At 36.5% G+C, this 18,665-nt stretch overlaps 1 protein-coding gene across 1 annotated transcript in view; it reads left to right on the top strand.

Annotated features, from left to right (window-relative positions):
• GAS2 (growth arrest specific 2) overlaps positions 1-18,665 on the top strand; it is a 96,980-nt gene that overhangs the window by 27,006 nt on the left and 51,309 nt on the right. Inside the window, exon 4 of the mRNA XM_086749792.1 lies at positions 10,017-10,158. Coding sequence (XP_086605918.1) covers positions 10,017-10,158 — 142 coding nt within the window. The remainder of the gene's footprint in view (positions 1-10,016; positions 10,159-18,665) is intronic.

Raw genomic sequence — 18,665 nt, 5'->3', positions numbered from 1 at the left:
TGGAACATAAATGTAAGATTAGGGACTTGAATTGAAATTAGCATATATTTTTAAAAGCTTGAGAAAATATATTTTGGAACAACTATCTTCAGCTTAATTGTGCAATTCTTAGGTCAAACTTAGTGTTAGTAGTTTTTAGGGAGTAAGCAAGAACTAGAAAATTTGGTCCATTTACCAGCAGTGAGCCTTGAACTTAGAATAATGAGCCAAAATTCCTACAGCAATGGGAACAGTGAATATGCAACCATAAGTGATGATTGCAATGCAGAAGGAGAAAACAGAAGTCACTTTCAGGCATAGACTCCAATTTATAGATATCATAATTATGTCTAATTTGTTTATTTAAATAAACTTGTATTCCCATTTGAGCTTGTATATGTAAATTGGCCCCAAATGCTTCGAGTATACAGTAAAGCTTTGTTTGCAACTTTAGAGGCTGATTTAAGGCTGGTTTGGAAATTTGGCTGTATAGATTAACATTCCAACATGTTTTTCAAATCATGGACATTTTAAAATTCTACGCCAGCTTAGAATTCCCAGGGCTCTAGCAGTTTCCTTGTGGTTTCTAATTGGAAAACTCACAGAAAATCAGATGCTTTATCATAAAGGCAAAGATGCAATTTTCCTTAAAAATGCACATATAGGGCTTTGAAGAACCAGAGTTACCTACAGTGAGCTGTGTGTGAAATTGCTTCTGAATGTTTTCAACATCTGCATAAAAATTTGATCTTTTTTTAAATGTCTGGAAATCCAAAAAGCAAACAGATAAAACATCTGAAAAAAAAAAATCTGTCGTCTTTTAGACTGCGTAGATCTTTATCACAGTCTTCCTTGACACTTGGCTCATGTTAGGTAAGGCACCATTTGGAACTAATCTTACAGAAAGGGCTGGGAACCTCCTACCCCAACTCGTGCTTCAAGAGGTCACCAAGTGTGAGATTCATCATTGAGAAAAAATAGGAGGAAAAAGAAGAAGAGACATGACTATAATGCAGCAGGATACCCAGTGTTATAATTATTACATAAAGGAATTTGAATGGTTTCTTACATTTGTTTTCAGACTGCTAGTGAAAGATTATCCACTATAATTCCATAGACAAAAGAAATATGTTGGTTATTTGAACTATATTACACCACACTGTAAGTGAAATGATGGAAACATTTTTCGATATGAAATTGTAGAACCTATAATGTGTTTTGATGGACTTCAGCTATTCTGACTGGAATTTTCTAAGCATTGTACTTAGCTTAAGTTCTTCTGGAATGATTAAGGGGAAAAAGTGATTTTGAAATTTCTGAGACTCAAATGAGTTGTTTTTGCCAAAATGTAATATTTTTCATATTTAACTTTTATTTTAGGAGAATCACATCCCCTTGAAGAATGTTATGTTTGATAAGACATGATCGTGGGTTAATAAGATGCTTTTTGAAACGTATCCTATGAAAATCCACTCAGATTTGACCAGTTAATAATATCTCATGGAAAAATTGCTGCTTATTCGTGTAGTTGCCATGTTCATTCACAAGTCCTGCTGTGTGACAATGAAATAGCCACAAACAACTTATTCAAATGCAATCCTCCTGTTTTTCTCATTAAATTACCATACAAATGAGGGAAATTCAGAAACTAGGATTCTTCAACTTCTTCAACTAACTCTACGTTAATTCACCTCTGGCTGCTGTGGTTGTGATGGGGAAAAGCCCATGATCAGGTATCAAAGATAAGGTGCAATTTTCCTCTGAAAGAGCAACAGTGAGAATTGCCCCATTCTGTTCTAATCACATATTGTCTAAGAAATGTATTATGAAATGCCAATTTAAAAAAATCTCAATCTAAATGTAAATTCTGAAAACCAAAGGTCTAAGGACAAAGTACAGAGCATTTATTGAATGGGAACGAACTACTGAATCCCAGACTTCCCCCCTTGCATTTGTTTTTAGGAACACTGCAAGGAGGTCTTTGCCATGACTTACCTTAGTGTTTCTGTCTTAGTTTCTCCGTTTATAAAATTTTAATAAACCTCTTTTCTTTTAAAATTTTTATTCTAGTCTCTCTCTTTAATGCTATTGACAGATTAGAAAAAAAATAAAAACCATACCACCTTTAATTTTTGTATTTGGCCTGCTAGCGTTTTCAGATTGTAGATAAGTAGAAGTAATGGTTTTTAATTTGGGGCACATACATACCTGGAGTTTATAAATTACTTCTACAAGATCTCTAGAAGTCTATTAATAAAAGTGAACTTTTCAGTAGGCATAGATATGTTCGACAGTTAGATGTCTGGAAATTTTGGAAGTCCATTTATAGACCTTCTTAAGACTTTGGACTATAGTGACGTAATCTCATCCTCAATTACACAAATTGAGTGAGCAGAAACAGGGTCTGACACCAGTTTAAATGGTGGACTGTTTGTTGCCAGCTTACATTTGTAGTGCCTCGCGTGCTCTCCAGTGGACGGTTCCAGGTTGTTGGTCTCTGGGCGTTATCCAGCTGCCCAATAGCCAGCCTCTCATAGGTGACCTTCTGATTCTGGCAGACGTTGTGATTTTTGCCTCCATATGTTGAAATGGACACGTCCCTTGACTACATTTAAATGAATTATTAGTTAAATAATCAAATATGCTTAAACTGATGAATGAAGCTTCTGCCTTGCCAATTTTTGACTGACTTTACTTCTGGGTATCCCAGTTGTCTGGTAGATTATATGTGAATTGAATCATCTCTTGTAATCCTTGGCTTTCTAACATGCTGCTAGAAGTGTTTCTGTTAAATTAGTTTTTCATAACTATTTATTAACCCCATCTTTTTTGGAATGATAACTAACGTTTTCATCTTTTGCTGTGTGACCAGTAAGCTCTGTCTTGGACAGAGCACTTAGAAGAACAAAACCTTGAACAAAATCTTAAATTTTAAAACCATATTGTTGTTGAATTAAGTTTATTCTCCATCTATGCTTACTCTTAAGAAGTTAAAACTAACGCTACGTGGAAGAAACAGGAGAATGTATTCTACTTTGACATTAACGTCATGGCTAAACCATTAATTTAGTTCTGTATTTATTTTAACATTGTAGTCTGTGTGTTGATATAAACCCTTGATGTGTTGATTATTTTTATTGGCATATTATAAATTTGTGATCACTTTGGAATATCTAACAGATGCTTTCTTCGAATCTAGGAAGTTGATAATGAGTGATTTTTTTTTTTGGCTTTTGATGATCTCTGCAGTGATTACGTAGAGTAAAAATCTGGTCAACACATGATCTTTAAACTTGAAATCCAACCTGCTATTCCATTAAATTGACATCTCTCTACAGTCCTTAACATAACAGTGCAAAGACTGTATTTCACTGAAGGACAGCGTTTTGCCAATTGGGAAGTGAATTGCTTAGGGGTGCAATGTAAGTGCAATGTCATTTTTCAGTAATCTGGAAGCTGTTCCTGGTTCCACGTCTGTTGAAAAGTTTGGCAGTTTTAAAAGTTTATTTATACATCTCCTAAGCCCTCAAAATTTCCATATTGAGTTTTTGTTTTTTAAGTTTTCCTGGATTTCCTTTTTTATTGTGGCTTTGGAAGGGCTGGAGGGGTTTATATATTTTTCTTAGGTTTTATTTTTTTGCAATGGGGAATGCTTTATTTTAAATTCTATCTATGTATTTCCATATTCAGAGTTCCTTCTATCCATTTTGCATATGCATTTAGCACATTATTTTAATTGCTGGTCCAGTTGTTATAGTTGGAAAGTGTACTCTCCTATAGTAAATGAGATAGATGGAAAACAAAACTGGGCCCACCTTGACAAGGAGTAGTTTCGTTACCTTGTAGGTGTTACAGTTTCATTTGTTTAGTATCTAGTTCATACCTGTCTATACTTTATTGCTACTCACTAAACCTGAATTTTGGCACCACAAAGCAGTAAAGTTAATTTTCCTTTGCTGAAATAGGAGTCAGGGACACCACTTCTGTGATTTATAAATGGGATCTGAAACATCTTGGGTTTGAGTTCTTGAAGAATTAAGAATAGCAACTGAATAAATGGTGGTTGGCTAGGGATATTGTCACTCTTTGGTGAGGTGAATTGTAATAGCTCAATAAGAGTTAAGTTCTTGTAGCAATGAGCTTCAGTTCGCTTACGTTTAACAAATTAATAAAAAACAAGGAGAAAAATCATATTTACAGAGAAGACTGTGGCAGAACTTCTCTTCCCTCTCCTAAAGAGCCAATTCTGTTTTTATAGGTGGAAGGAAGGAGGGCTTTTCTAAGAAAACGTGAGGAAAATGAGGGAAGAGTTTAAGAAGGAAAAGAATATCTCTGTAGCCAGGAGCAAAGTTAAAAGCAAAATTGTAAAAAGTTCTGAAATGGATGCATGTTCTATCTAGCTGATATACTCAAATTTCAGTATGAATTTATCCTTATGTAACACTAAATACTTACAGGAGAGATACCACTGTGGTCAGATACTGCAGTCTCCAAAGTGTAATTTTTTCCCCCTTTTTGGTTAATGTAGGCCATTGGGTGATAAAAGCAATTTTTTTTTTTCCTATGAGTGCCTAGCTAACTGTAAACCTTCCACAACAAACAAAACTGCTGATCTTTTTCCTTTTGTTCAAGTGTGAGTGACAGTTCAAAAAGTTGTGAAATCATCTATTCGGAGAACAAGGTATTGTTAGGTATCTTCAGAATTAAGTCTGCTATTAAAATATTAATTCTATTAAGAATTAAGGCTTAAGTCTGCTATTAAAAAATGAGGGGTTTAACATGTCTTTGTGGACCCTCATTTTGGAAAAACAGTACAAAAAATACGTTTTTCCATGTGATTTCAGAGCATTGGTGTAAGAGAGTCCCTTTTGGGTTTAGAAGTGAACCTGACAGCATTTTTCCAGGATTGCATCATATGTTTCACTCACACTTTCACATCCTGCATTAAACCACATGCATGCACATCAACAAGACAAGATTGTAAAAGGAGTGTAACTGGGGAACTGTTTTCGTGATATTTGATAGGAGTAATTGCGGCCGTTGCTCTTTCAAAGCAACTGCGGTTATACTATACTATGTCAACAAAAGTCACTCTTGCCATATGGAAACCTAATTACTTCAGAACGATCTGTTAGAAAGCACTTTTGAGATAGTCAGGCCATTTATACAAAGCAGGAAAAAATATTTGTGCATGAAACCTCTCTTAAATAAGAGCTTTCATGTGTTGAACATTACAGTGATAGTTTTGGAAATATGAAAAAAAAAAAGGAGACTTCTATTTAAAAGGTGGTAGGGAAATTTATTAGGTGATAAGAAAATACAAGTATTTCCCTGTGATTTCTGTGATAATCTTGATCGTGCTATTGTTGAATGGAGAGGAGGTTTTTTTTTGCTGTTCTCTTCAGCAAGACCCTAGTATTGTGGGAAATGGGATGAAAAATAGGATGCTGCATTTTACTGAGATCATGTGATGCCAGGGATATTTATCTGGGTAGTATTTGTTTCATAAAATGACTTAAAGCTTTTTTTTTATTATTTTTTTTTTCCCTTCAATAATGTGGGTTTTTTTTCCCTTCTCTAGTCCAGGACATGCCTTGTTGTTACATTTGGATGTTTGTCACTTCTGAGTTGTTTAGGGCAGCCATTAATCAGACATTTTTTCTATCACTATGAAAGTAGAGAATGTGACAAGTTTGATTTGTGAAGAGTGGTAGCTCTGTACCTAGACTCTTACTATTTGCTGTCAGTAGCTGTTACTACAAAAATGTGCTTCTCAAAGACGCTGTAATCTTTATAATTGTAAAAGAAATGTTGCAAGCTCCATGAGTGTCTGAGTTTCAGAATGAAGCTGGGTTGACTGATGTATTTAAAGGTCTGTCTTGCTTGTCAAGGTACAGAGGCGTAATTTATGGATAGCCCGTTACGTACGTGAAGTTCTAGATGGTTTATTTGCTGACTCTCACTGCATAGATTTCTGACGCATAAACCATCTGTTCTGAATTGCTTTTCTTGAAAGCATTTCTATATTCAGTCATTACAATCTACCTAAATCAGAAGACATAAAATATTTAGAACCAGATTTATTCACGTGATGTTAGTACTGGGGTGCAGCAGTGACCCGGGGGAAAACTGGAGTTCTCTGCGTTCCTGCCAGGCATTGCAATGCCTTCCCAACAGCCCCTTTTAAGAAAAGCAGTGCAGGTTCTCCTGGCTTCCTCCTCGCTTCCAGCTGCTTTTCTGCTGCTGAGAGCATCTGTGCCAAGGAGCAGCTCCTGCTCTCCAGGACCAGTGCTGCAGACTTGCTCATGTCCTGTGGGCTCAGGGCCCAGTAGAGCAGACTGGTTGTGCCAGCACTGGGCCCGAGTCTCCTCCGATTGCCAGATGGCAGCCACCAGCCATATAGCACAATATATATATGTATAATTTTTTTTTCAAATGTGTTTGTTTCTTTTTGTTTTGGGTTTTTTTTTTATTTTTTTTTCCCCCTAGTTCAAATTTCCTGAAATAATATCAGGGTTTTATGACAGACTTCCAGAACAGCGTTTAATACCCTTAGTGTGACATGAAAGACTATAGGCTGGTTATTGGGGAATGTGGCAGGACAAAGCAGTTTAAAAGGCACAGAATCGTCTGAGCTGGAGTTGGAGACCTGAGTGGAAGGAAAAAAACTGGTATGATTTCACTTGTAGTGCCCTTCCGAGGTCTTCCTGGGATTATGAACAGTTTTTTTGGGTTTTTTTTTTTTCTTGGAGAAGACTCGCTAGTTTTCTGCAAAGGAGAGCCTGAGAGCAAAGTAACATACAGGCATTGTGGAAAATCCAGAGATGAGACCTGAGGAATGAACTGGGAGGTGACGTGATTTGACACTGCAGGTCTGCTTTCACACAACAGGTTAACTGTAGCCTTATCTCTTTTCCATGCTGTCTGAAGTGGCTTATGCACAAGTCTGCAAGTGCCAGGAATACTGGAACTGACTTCTTGTCATCTTGTTCCTGTCACAGCGCTGCTAATCCATTATAATGTCATCCAGGATTTGTGCTCTAAATTGGATGTAATCATTCAAAAATTCCAAAGAGTATAGTTTTGTCAGATATAATTTGTTTGCTCTCCTTATGCTAACCAGTTAACTCGGTTCAACATCCTTGTGTCACTTCATGGATACTCTGGGCCAAGCAGAGGTGTTATGGGGAAAGAATTTCATTCCGTTTGATTTTAATGGTGTTAAACCAATTTATAGCTACTGGTAATTTGGTTCTGGGAGAATATGATCAAATATGTTGTATGTACAGTGGACGTTTTATGTAATCACAGTAAGGTACAGTGCTATGAAATATCACCTCTTTGAATCTACCGACAAGTCAGAGTTGATTATAAGCTAGCTATGTATTTCTGAAAGGATTGATTCCACTGAAAGACTGAAAAACACAGAATAGTTGCTGTCAGGACCTGAGGGAGCCAAAATATCTTAGTAGTAGTGACCAGCCTCCCCTGGGACCCCAACCTGCATTCTCTGTCGGTGGCCCAGGAGCTCCCTTTGACCTCAGCCCTGCTTCTTACCTGGCCACCCTGTGACCATCTCCACCCTTGCTTCACAGCTGGAGCCTCAGCCTCTGCTGTAGCCTTGTGTCCAGCCTTGTCTCCTGCTGTTTCTGACTTGTCTTCCTGCACAAGGTACCAGACTTGTCACTTTGTCTTGTCACAGGACAGTCAACTAAAGCTGTTCTGTCACAGGTGCTGCCCTCCTCGTGTGCCGGTGAGGGCTGCCACCACTTGTGCTGGGGTCACCCTTGGCTCCTGGTGTATCTTCCTTCATGGAGCAGTCCAACTCTTGCTGCTCCTTGACTCTTTCCCATCTTACTTCATGCTGCCGGTCAGTAGAAAATCCTGAAAGGAAAGGCTTGTTTTGACAGCTTTTCTCCAAATGCAGACTGGAATAGACCTTCATGTTGTAGGTTGCCAGAGAATTTTGTGTGACTCTTTAACAGCAGTGGATGCTCTTCTGAGACTATTAGACTTGTCCAATTAAAATCTTCTGAGAAAAGATGTAGGGAGAGCAAAGATGGACAAATGCTGCATTACTTCTTCCTGAAGTCACAAGGGGAAATTCAACGCGTGAGGCAGTCTGTAGAGTATAATGAGAATTTGCCTCGGGGTACAGATACTTATTGTTTCTTTGAAGAAATTAGTGTGATGTGAAAATGGTGCTAGTCTAGAAATGTGTCTAGTGCTAATAGCTTTTTAAAAAAAAAAAGAAGAAAGAAGCCCTGGTCTGTGAGGAATGGAACAGTTTGGGTTTTTTTCTTTTATTTTTTTTTTCCTCTGGAAGAATGGAGAGGGATTTAAAATAATGGTTAACAACTTCCTTGGGCTCTGATCTGTAGGATTGTTCCATATCTAGAGCCCCTTTAAAGAATTCAAGTTTTGTTGTTTTTTACATAATGTATCTTCCCCACTTTCTTCCTTCTTCCACTCCCTAATTCCAGGATGATCCAGGAAGTGATGTGGTGTCTATGACACAAGGTTTACTTAGATTTTTCTTTAAAATATCATGTAAAACTGGCCAATGTTTTCTGAGAATACAATATAGAAAAGTACTAATATCTCCTTATAAGTATTTTCAAACATAAGCATCATTTTTGCCAAAAAAAAAAAGTGCAATTGGACTAAGAAACATGGGGGAATGAGAGCTAGATGGTGATTTGAGGAACAGGTCTAAACATTAATAAGGCATGTGTGTATATGTCTGAAGCAATTTACAAGCTCCCATTGACATATTGATAGAATAAATAGAAGGGTGTTTATCCCTGTAGCTGTTCTTTTTGCAGTTTGTTTGATCAGACATATAGAGGTGAGTAGTTCTTTACATGTAGATGTATTCTGCAATTACATTGCTGCTATTGTATGTCTTATATAAAAATATATCTAAACTCTTTCTAATCTGTTTTAAAATACTGACATTAGTACGCTACCGGCAGTTGTTGTAAGGGGAAGCCTAGTCCTGTGTCTTTTTTTTCCTTCTCCACAATTACAAGAATTATTTTGGACTACTAGAAAAAGAATTTTGGACTTAGAGCTAGGAACTAGTAGAGACACCATTTTCAGTTTTCTACCTCTTAGCTCACTTGCCATTGAGTAACGAGTGCCTCCAGAACAGAAGCAAATATTTCATAAATCAGCGCAATAGAAAAGCAGCATATTCAAATCGACTTGAAGTCTGAATTCCTCCATGGTTTAGAGATTTCTACAGTTACGTAGTAACAATGTTTCATTCTTTCTTCATTTTGTCACGGATGATGGCTGTTTTTCATCTGAGAAAAATAAACATTGAATGAGAACTAAACGCTAAAGTATTCTTTGTATGTGTCTCAGTAGATGTACCAATTCAAGCAAAAAGCTTGCTGTGGTGATTACTCTGGTTCAGATATTGATATGCTGCGTCACTATCATCTCCTCTGATATCAAAATCATGGAAATAGAACTGGCTCTGTCTTAGACCTTGATCTTGCAGCTACGAGATTACATTTCTCTGTTGTGGATGGGGGCTTCCGTGTGTTGTTAAATGGGAGACAGGGGCCTTTCTGAAGGGTTTATGGTCTTTAGGCCTCCAGACCTATTGCTTCACACTGATTCCCTCCTAACATAGATCTGAAACTAATTCACCTTTAGTTTTGGGAAAGGTCAGTTCCTAGCTTAAAATCTGTCTTAATTTTTTTTTTTTTTTTTTTAAATTCAGTGAACTGGATCAACCACTGAATCCCAGAATTGTGGTTGCTAACATTCCTAAGAAGTTGCTAATATTGATTCAGCTCTGAACTTCACATTGCATAACCTATCATGATGCTTTAGAAAAAAACTGTGGTTGACAACTTCACACTATTAAATGCGCTTCATTCTTCTTTGCTTGGAATTCTTTAATGCACAAGGAAATATCTTGGTGGCAGTCACCCATCTATGCAAACCTGCATATTGATTTCGTACCACTTAAGTGTTATGCTAGCGTATGTCATTTATCTAAACAGAGAACTTCTGTTTTTCAGACCTTACCAGTACGGAAGATTCCATGCAAAGCCAATGCTCCTTCAGGGTCTTTTTTTGCACGGGACAACACAGCAAATTTCTTATCCTGGTGCAGAGATGTAGGCGTGGATGACACCTGCCTGTTTGAGTCAGAAGGTTTGGGTATGTATTTGTTTATACAGTAGTTTGTAAATTGAAATAACTTTTATTTTGTGTTTTGTCTTGAGAGACAGAATGGCTCTCTTAATAGATCATGACTCCAAATCTGACCTGTGTCTGATCGTGTTAGTTCTGCCCCTTATCTGAAGCATGAACAAATAAAGTACACATCACTTAAAATTCATTTAAGTCAACTTTAAGAGGACCTTAAATGAAACAAAAATCTTGCTATGATTTCTCGCGTGCAGGTGATTTTTCACCCTGTGCACACTTTTTTGATCACGGAATGCTGTTCCTTAGTTTGATGTTTAAAATGGTGCTTTTCTATTTTGGGAGAGTAGGATACAAGTGCGTGCTCAGTTTGGCTGCAGACACTTAGCTATTTGTGCAGATTCAGTGGGTTGCTCAGGAGGTAAGAAAATGTGAAATTTTTCCCTGTGTCCTATACTGACCTTTTTTCCAGCTGATTCCCTTGTGCAGCTCTGGACAAAAATTATCCAGCACTAGGGCCTCGGGGTGTTCCATCAAAAGAACTGGACTGCTTAGGAAATCACTGTGCTGATAGTACATATTCTTCATTGTTTTAACTCTCCTCTCTTCAAAGGAAAACTTTTATATCTTACCTTGAGAGTTTGTTTCAGCAAAATATCATTAAATGAAGAGAATCAAACGTGTGTTTGTTACCTGAACTTGGATAAAAGTGTAAAGCGGTTGTGATGAGAGACAGCTCAGTTGCTATGGAACACAAATGAACGCAGTGTACTGAATCAAGGGACTTCTTTGTTCTGTTGAAGTTCTTCTGTGTTGCAACTGATCTATTCTCCTTTTTCTACAATCTTGCTTTCTTAGCATAACTATTTCTGAAGCATTTTTTTTCATTTGTCTGTTCTTTTATCCTGTGAGGTTTTAAAAATTAAATTTATTTTATATCTCTAGGAGAAAATTCTTGGCAAGGAAGAAATTAATATCATGAATGTGACAAATAGTAGGGAGAATATATGTATTGTCTCTGTTCCGTTAATTAAATCCTCAAAATGAAACTTTTGTTGGACATTATAAATCATGTGGAAGGTGAACAATAATTGTATTTCCAAAGATTTGAAATGGTGGAGAAGCTGGGCATTGCCTAGGATGGAGAAACTTGCAAATGTGAGAAGGAAGGAGACACAGACCTCCAATGTCTGAGATAAGCAGAATAACCTGTCATTAAATCTGTAGTTTACCGTTGTTCCAGTAACAGGTTAACTGTGTAACTGAGAGCATGTTTGTAAGGAATTTTGTCATGCGTTGTTAACAAATCAGATCCTGTTTAGAGACAGAATCAGCATAGCTGAGATACTGACATTCCGTGGATAAGTTAATTTTCACACATACACGGTGCTTTGCCTGCCCCAGTATGACACTGAGTGCAAACGCACCTGCAAAGTTGATGTTCCTCCCAGAAAAGTGAAGGGAAATATGCCCAGCTACACAGTGCACAAACCAGATAGGGCTGTATTAGATTTGTTTAATTAGCGACTGATTTTCTTCACTGTTGGAAAACTTGATTCTGTTGTTTTCCTTCTCTGTTTATAGAACACACATGTTGAAAAGACTTACGGTGCTGGAAATAGGATTAGGACTTCATAATATTTTGACCTATTTTTCTGAGCTTGAGAGTGGGATAGTGACCATGCCTTTTCTAAAAAAAAGATAAAATTAGAAGCTACTATTCTCCCTCGGTTTGAGCTAGGATTATTAAAAGTTTTTATTTTATTTGAGGTTTTTCTAATGCATTGGAAATAATGATGAATCATAATAGTTGCCAATCTAGAGCTTTTATGTCCCCTCTCTCCCACAAATGACTTCTCCACTGCACAGGAAATAAAAATTCAACAGAGGTAAGTAGTATCAAAGGTTTGTTCAAAGTGGTTAGAAACACATGTGAATGACATCTAAGTGTTCGCACTGCCTCGTGGAAGTCTGCTGTATTTCTTATAATAAATAATTGTGGTGAAATGGTAGCTACAGAGGTAACTGGTTCTTATGTTTTGTTGTTTTTTTCCCATGGCTAATAAACTGTATTGATATGTAAATTGCTAGTGATAAAGCAACTAATTTCTCTCTATATTGATAAACCTTCCTATGTTAATGTTCTTTATTGACTTGATCTTTATCCTCCTTTTTTACTGTCTTCAAACTGCCTTATTGTATGTAAATGCTGTATTATTTAATTAGATGCACATAGTGATATTTTCTTCATGCCATTTTATCACAAAACATTATTGAGACTTTTTTTCTGGTAAAAAAATTTCTATTCTAACATTATATGAGTAATTTTTAGGATTTATTGTGCTGAAACATTTGAATTATGGCTTTGTGACACTACTGGTAAAAAAAAAAGTCCCAAGTCTATTCAGAGATCAGTAAAATTAGATATATACTAACTAAGAAATTATTAATTGCTATTCTTTCTAATTACTTAAAAATATGTTCTCATCCTGATGAGTTATGAAGTCTTTGAAATCATGCAAGTCTAACTGCACACCAGTGCACGCAACACTCCCACTGTTTTAGCACTCAGACTGACGTCATGAGAAGGTGTTCCTCACTGGAGTGGAACTGTGCAGGCAGGCACTGTAGCAGGTAGGTGCAGCCCATACCCGAGAAGCCTGTGGGCCAGTGATATTAATAGGGATGTTGAGTGTTCCTAGAAGCTTGGTTCTGCAAAGCATTAACATTCTAGGGCTGATCCAGATGAGCAGGTGAGTAGACCTACTCATGTCACTTTGTGTCCTGGTCCATCACTTGTGGACTGTTTTAGTAATTGATTTAATTATTTAAAGTTAAGCATGCATTCAAATGCTTTTCTTAATTATTTTTTTTTATTTGGGCTATCCAGCTGAGCTAAACAAGGAAACAGGATCAAAGTCTTTATTAAAAAAAAACAGAAGACAAAAAAAGTGGTATTTGTTATGCTGGTAGATATGCTTGTGCCTTCTTATCAATAGAGTTACTTTAAAGGTCTTTGAAAGAGATCAGTAGAGAGCACAAAAGTTTAAAAACAATGCACCTGTACTACTAACCTGTAGTTAGTGGTCTGTAATATTTTGTCTTGATGAATGTTATGATGCTTTAACATAGTTTTAAAAACAACTTGGAAATAGTTTTATTTTAAGATTTATAATCCATCCAGAGCTGACAGATATACATCTATTTTGCCCTTTGTACTTATCTTAATGCAGAGACACGGCAGGAAAGTCTCAGAGTTAATGCCTCTGCAAAGAAAAGGTGGATGCTGTGCCTGTTGTATGAGCTGTAGAAAAGGCACTAGCGTCTGTAACAAATAAACCAACACAGTATGTAGGGATTGAGTGCTGAAAAATATTATCCCTTCAAAAACAGAGGGAGCCTCTGCATGCTGCTTGCACTCATCGACATGTGTTTCATAATTGTTATTTTTGTAGTTAGTGTATTTAAAGAAGGAATTAGCTTTATTGATAACCCAAAACTATGATCCAAAGTCCAAACTTTCATAATTGGGCAAATCTTGAGTGACACTATCTTTGAGTGGAGTTCTTAGATGTATCAGAGGTCCCATATCCAGGACTCGGAATATGAGGCACCAGCTCTTTGCAATCTAAGAAAAGTAATGCTGCCTGTAACTCCTCTGTTCCCATGATATGTGTATTTTGTAAGTTGCCCTTTGTAGGTTTTAGGGCAGCAGAGCCACACAGCTGTGGTAATTCAATTTATGGAAGCATTCTTGATGGAGATATTTGTAATTATGTGCTCAAGCCTGAAGAGTGTAATACTTGACAAAAACTCTTCTTGGCCAAGTAGTGCAAAGGGTAAGATTTTCTATGATTGCTTTAGTTAAATGAACTTTAAGCTTTAAGTTCTGAACTCTTTGTTGGTAACATAGTGTTGTTGGATGATTATAGGATTTGGAACCAATGAGTATTCTGCACCTCTTCTATGATAAAGACTCCACCCGGCAGGAAAAGGGTTTGCCACCAAGTGTGCCAGCATGCTAATGTGTGTTGTTTGTTTTGGGAGTTGTTGGGAGATATTGTTGTATTAATGTTTTGTGCTTGTATATCCTGTCACTGTGTGTGTGCACACACAATATGTGACATGGACTTCTTTTGATGCAACTTATTGATGATAGAGTTTAATGGACAGGTTCCCTAAGGCATTTAGTGCTTTAGTGGAAATAGTAGACTTAAACACAAACACCTCTGATCTCTATTCTAAAGTGGGTTTTAAGAGTTTGGTTTTTTTGGTGTTTTTTTTTTTTTAAAAAAAAAAACCACTCGAATGTTATTTGCTAAAAAATATTAAATGCATAGAGGCAAATGATTTTTTTAGTTAATACTATAGTTTATCTAATTTTGTATTTTAAGATGGAATTATTTCCACCATTCTTTCATAGTGACATATTTAGAGGCTGTAATAGTATGTTATATTTTATATACAGTTGCATCAGAATAAGGCTTTGTCCCGTCTTTCACAACATTTTACTAAACAACTCATACTATGGTTGAATATGTTTTGTTTTGAGGACTATAGAAGCATCCTGGACACTGTGTCATTACCATTGGATTAGCATCTTTAGTAATTTACTGGAATCAATTAATTTATGTTTGAATGATCTTCATATTCATATAGATTAGTTCTTTGCCATCCATGGATCTACTGTGTTTGAAACATTAATTGTTCTGAGACTTGTATAAGTGACAGTGCTGAAATGGGAGATGGGGGAACACAACTCCTTGATTTCAGTATGTCATAGTGTAACTCTGATGCAGAAGCAAGGGTATGTTTTGGGATAAATTGAACAGAGTAAGTGTTGTCAAAGCAATGTTAAAAAAACCCCAAACCAACACCTCCCGTAGGATCAGAGGAAAAAGTATTAAAGGAAAAAGTGAAAGACAATAGGAAGAAGGCTCAAAGGATCAACCTTTTGAAAAACTTTCCCTAAACATGTGTGAATTCAATTGGAAGAGGCAATTGGAAGCCTATGATAATAAATACTAAACCCCTTTGGAAAAATCTCTTCTTCTAGTGAGCTTAAAAAAAAGCTTTAGAAGCAGAAGTCGCATTCACTTTTTTTTTTTTATTCAGCTATGCTTCGGATCTTTAAAAAAAAAAAAAAGTTTACGTTTACAAGAGAACAAGTGATGAGTTACCAGGTGAGGAGGTACTGTAAAAGGGCAGCAACAAGACGGAAGCAGTGTGGAGAAGATGCGATAGCAAGAGAGGAGAAGGGGATAAAAGCTTGTTAGGGGCTGAAAAGGAAGTATTGTTGAAAAAGAGTGGCTGGAAGTAGCTTGAAAACATGCAGGCAATAAGGACAGTGGAGAGGAAGGATGTGGAATGAATGAGATAGAAAGCAAAAGGGTCTGTATCTGTTAGGATACCTAAAATAAGCTAAACCTGTATGCACTAGTTCTAAATCTTCACATTGCTTTCTTATCAAGCAAATATCATCAATGAGATTCTCCAGCAAGGTGGATATTTCCATTCATTCTGCGTTTACAAATTGCTACTTGCTTATAGCCACCTACTTGGATGATTCACCTTTCTAATGTCTGATAGGGGAGGACTGGCTAATGATTCTCTAGGAATATGGTTTTCTTCCCTACATGAAAGTGAGAAAAATTATAGGAAATTGCATATGGAAGTTGTATCGATGCTGCAAAATGAAGTGCTTGGACTATAATTAAGGCTGGTATTACGTTAGTTAAACCATTTAACTGTTATGATACACCTATCAACTTTTCATGTGGTCATGGGCTATTTTTTTCCCCTAAAAGAGATGTGTTCTCTTTGGGATGGGCCTTGCTTTGCCAACATCTTGGTATGGTGTGGTTCATGAAGTGAAGGAAGCTCTTACTGGTATGTTGTTTTCTCCTCACATGCTTCATTTGTTGCAAAAATCTGAAGATGTCTGGAGAATGATGGAAAATGCTGAAGGATAGCGTTTTGATGTTGCTACTGAATGATATGGGAAGAAGTGGCTATGGCTCTATCGCATAGCTTCCGCATGCAGTGGGAGGATCCATATCAGACTTTGTAATGGGATCAGTAGTTGTGTTGGCTTTGTTTTCATACAAAATGTAGCATTAGGAAACTCAACGGTACCTTGGAGACGAGGCAGTAAGTATTTTTAAATAGCACCTAGATAGGTGTGCTTTTTTTTATATCTTATACCTTAATTCCATGTATAAGATTATGGATAATAATACTACTTACCTCATAGAAGTGTTAGAGAAATTTTCATTTTTCATTTTTCTTTGAATTCTTCGCGGCATACAGTAGCACTGTTGTCAAAATGAATTGCACTGTGTTGAGCGTAGACTTTAAATGATGTGCAGTGAATTGTGCGTGTGGTCATAGATATAATGAAGATGACTTTTAAGAATAATTTTTTGCCTTCCAGTACTTACAGTGTCTAACTGTGTGTAAATTGCTACAATTATAGAAAATGTGTTGCTTAGCAAATGTCTTATTTGCTGTGTAGTATATGTGGGATTAAGTAACTGGCCAGGTCAAAGTTGAGGTGGTGTCTATTGCTGAAATGCACTATTTAATATAGATTATAGTAAGTAATTCAGAAAATGGTTGATGCAGTTCCCACAGGATACAACAGAATACCATGGGTACAAGTGTTAAATTTCAACCTGAACTTGTAACCAGTCACTTCAGAACTAATTGCCTATTATAGTCTTCAGATTATTTTAGTTATTACCATATATATGTATAATTACATGTTTATAAAACTGTGTATGTGTATGTAGTGTAGCTAGCCATGAACTTCAGTACAGTTAGAATTTAAATTACAGTGAGAATTTAAATGTGAATTATGAGGACGTCTACAGATTTTCTTTTTTAGTAGCATACTTATTTTAAATAATTAAATCGGTGATTTCAACACTGTATAGTGCCTCTGAAATAGTTTTTGCCATCTCTTCTATCTGATGCCTTGAAGTGCTCAGAAAATATTGTTTAACTCAACTTCTATACCTAAAACTAAAAAAAGAAAGTGTAAGAAAAGTTTCTTGTTCTGTTATCTAGATGGAAAAAAGTGTAAAGGTAGCTTTTGTTTTTTTTTTTTTTTTTGGAAAACTTAGGAGACAGCCTTTTGAAAGCGACTGTAAATGTAGAGTTCTTTCAGTTATTGTGGGATAGTACAAGACAAAAAGTATCTCAAAATGAGTACTCAGAAATCAAGGCACTTGAAAGTGCTACTTGTTCCATGCAGTGGTCTTAATTTGCTTGCTTAAGGTTGCACTGAACATTTGGGACCAAGATAAGTGTGGAAGCGCAGGCTGGTGTCCGGCTTTTGCTGCAACTCCTGACCAGTCTTTTGCGAGGTGGTAGCCCAGTAAAAAGAAAATTTTGGTTTGAGAATATAAATTACTTCCAGTGTACAAAATTGCAGTATACAAAATAACATTTATCTCCGAAGTCCCCGAATAGAAATGCTGGTATAGTCCTCAGGAATGCTAACATTTTCTTGTTAGAAGCGCTGTGTCACTGTCAGCTTATCAGATGACCAGATGTTTGTTCTCGTGGCTGGTTATTGCCTGCACAGCTCTTCATCCTCTAACAATGATTTCATTGTGTCACATTGTTTGATGTGAAATGCATGAAATGTGTGTAGATTATGTTGAGTCAGATTTGCTAAGGACTTGGAATTTTGTTTGCGTAGAAGAGCTTCAAGCATTGACAGAAAAACATTTTACTTTTCTTAATCAAGTCCTCTTCCAATTCTGTTTATGGATCTTTCTACACATAATGTTACTTGAGCCCCTGTTTTCCTCCTCCCTTCCAAAAGTTATTCAGATATGTGAATTGCAGTTAAGAAATATTGGACTCCCTTTGTCTATTCCAAAACCATTTTATTCCATTTATATTTTGGAGGATGCCTTATTTCTTAAAATCAAGTTTTATTTTGGCGCAGTCCCAACTGGTTTAGAACCAAAGCAACAGCATACGTTTCTGGAGTCATGCATGTGAACACTTTAAAAATACTGATAAAATTACTGATACTAGTAAACGTAAATGTTTCATAAAATTACTGTGTTGTGACAAGAAAGAATATTGAAATTGCTAAATGTCCAAGTCTGCATCTTTTATATTCTTAATAATGGATGACTGAAGGATAAAAATACTTTTCCTAGTGCAGTGCCATTTTCATTTTCACGCTCTGCAGTTTCACTTCTGTAAATATATTTGGATGAGATTAGAGATGAAGAATGCATACATCTCAAAGTGCTACATATAGCCTAGTAAAAGACATTCGGATGAGCATTCAACTCATATGACTTTATTCAAGTCAGTGGAGCTAGAAGCTGAAATTACAGAAGAGCTGCCCCAGTAGGTGTTAGTTACTTGGAAATGTTTACATCTGGATTCCCATTCTGGGTCTCATATGTACAATATAGGACAAAGCAATGTCTTTCAGAGCTTTAACTAGACATGAAATATCTTTTTCAGGTATGGTATTTTTTTCTTCATGCATT

Source organism: Chlamydotis macqueenii, chromosome 5 (assembly GCF_036417535.1).
Source record: "Chlamydotis macqueenii isolate bChlMac1 chromosome 5, bChlMac1.mat, whole genome shotgun sequence".
In the NCBI taxonomy this organism is placed as follows: Eukaryota; Metazoa; Chordata; class Aves; order Otidiformes; family Otididae; genus Chlamydotis; species Chlamydotis macqueenii.
The sequence above is the reverse complement of the archived record's forward strand: the minus strand, read 5'-3'. Positions and strand labels throughout refer to the sequence as shown.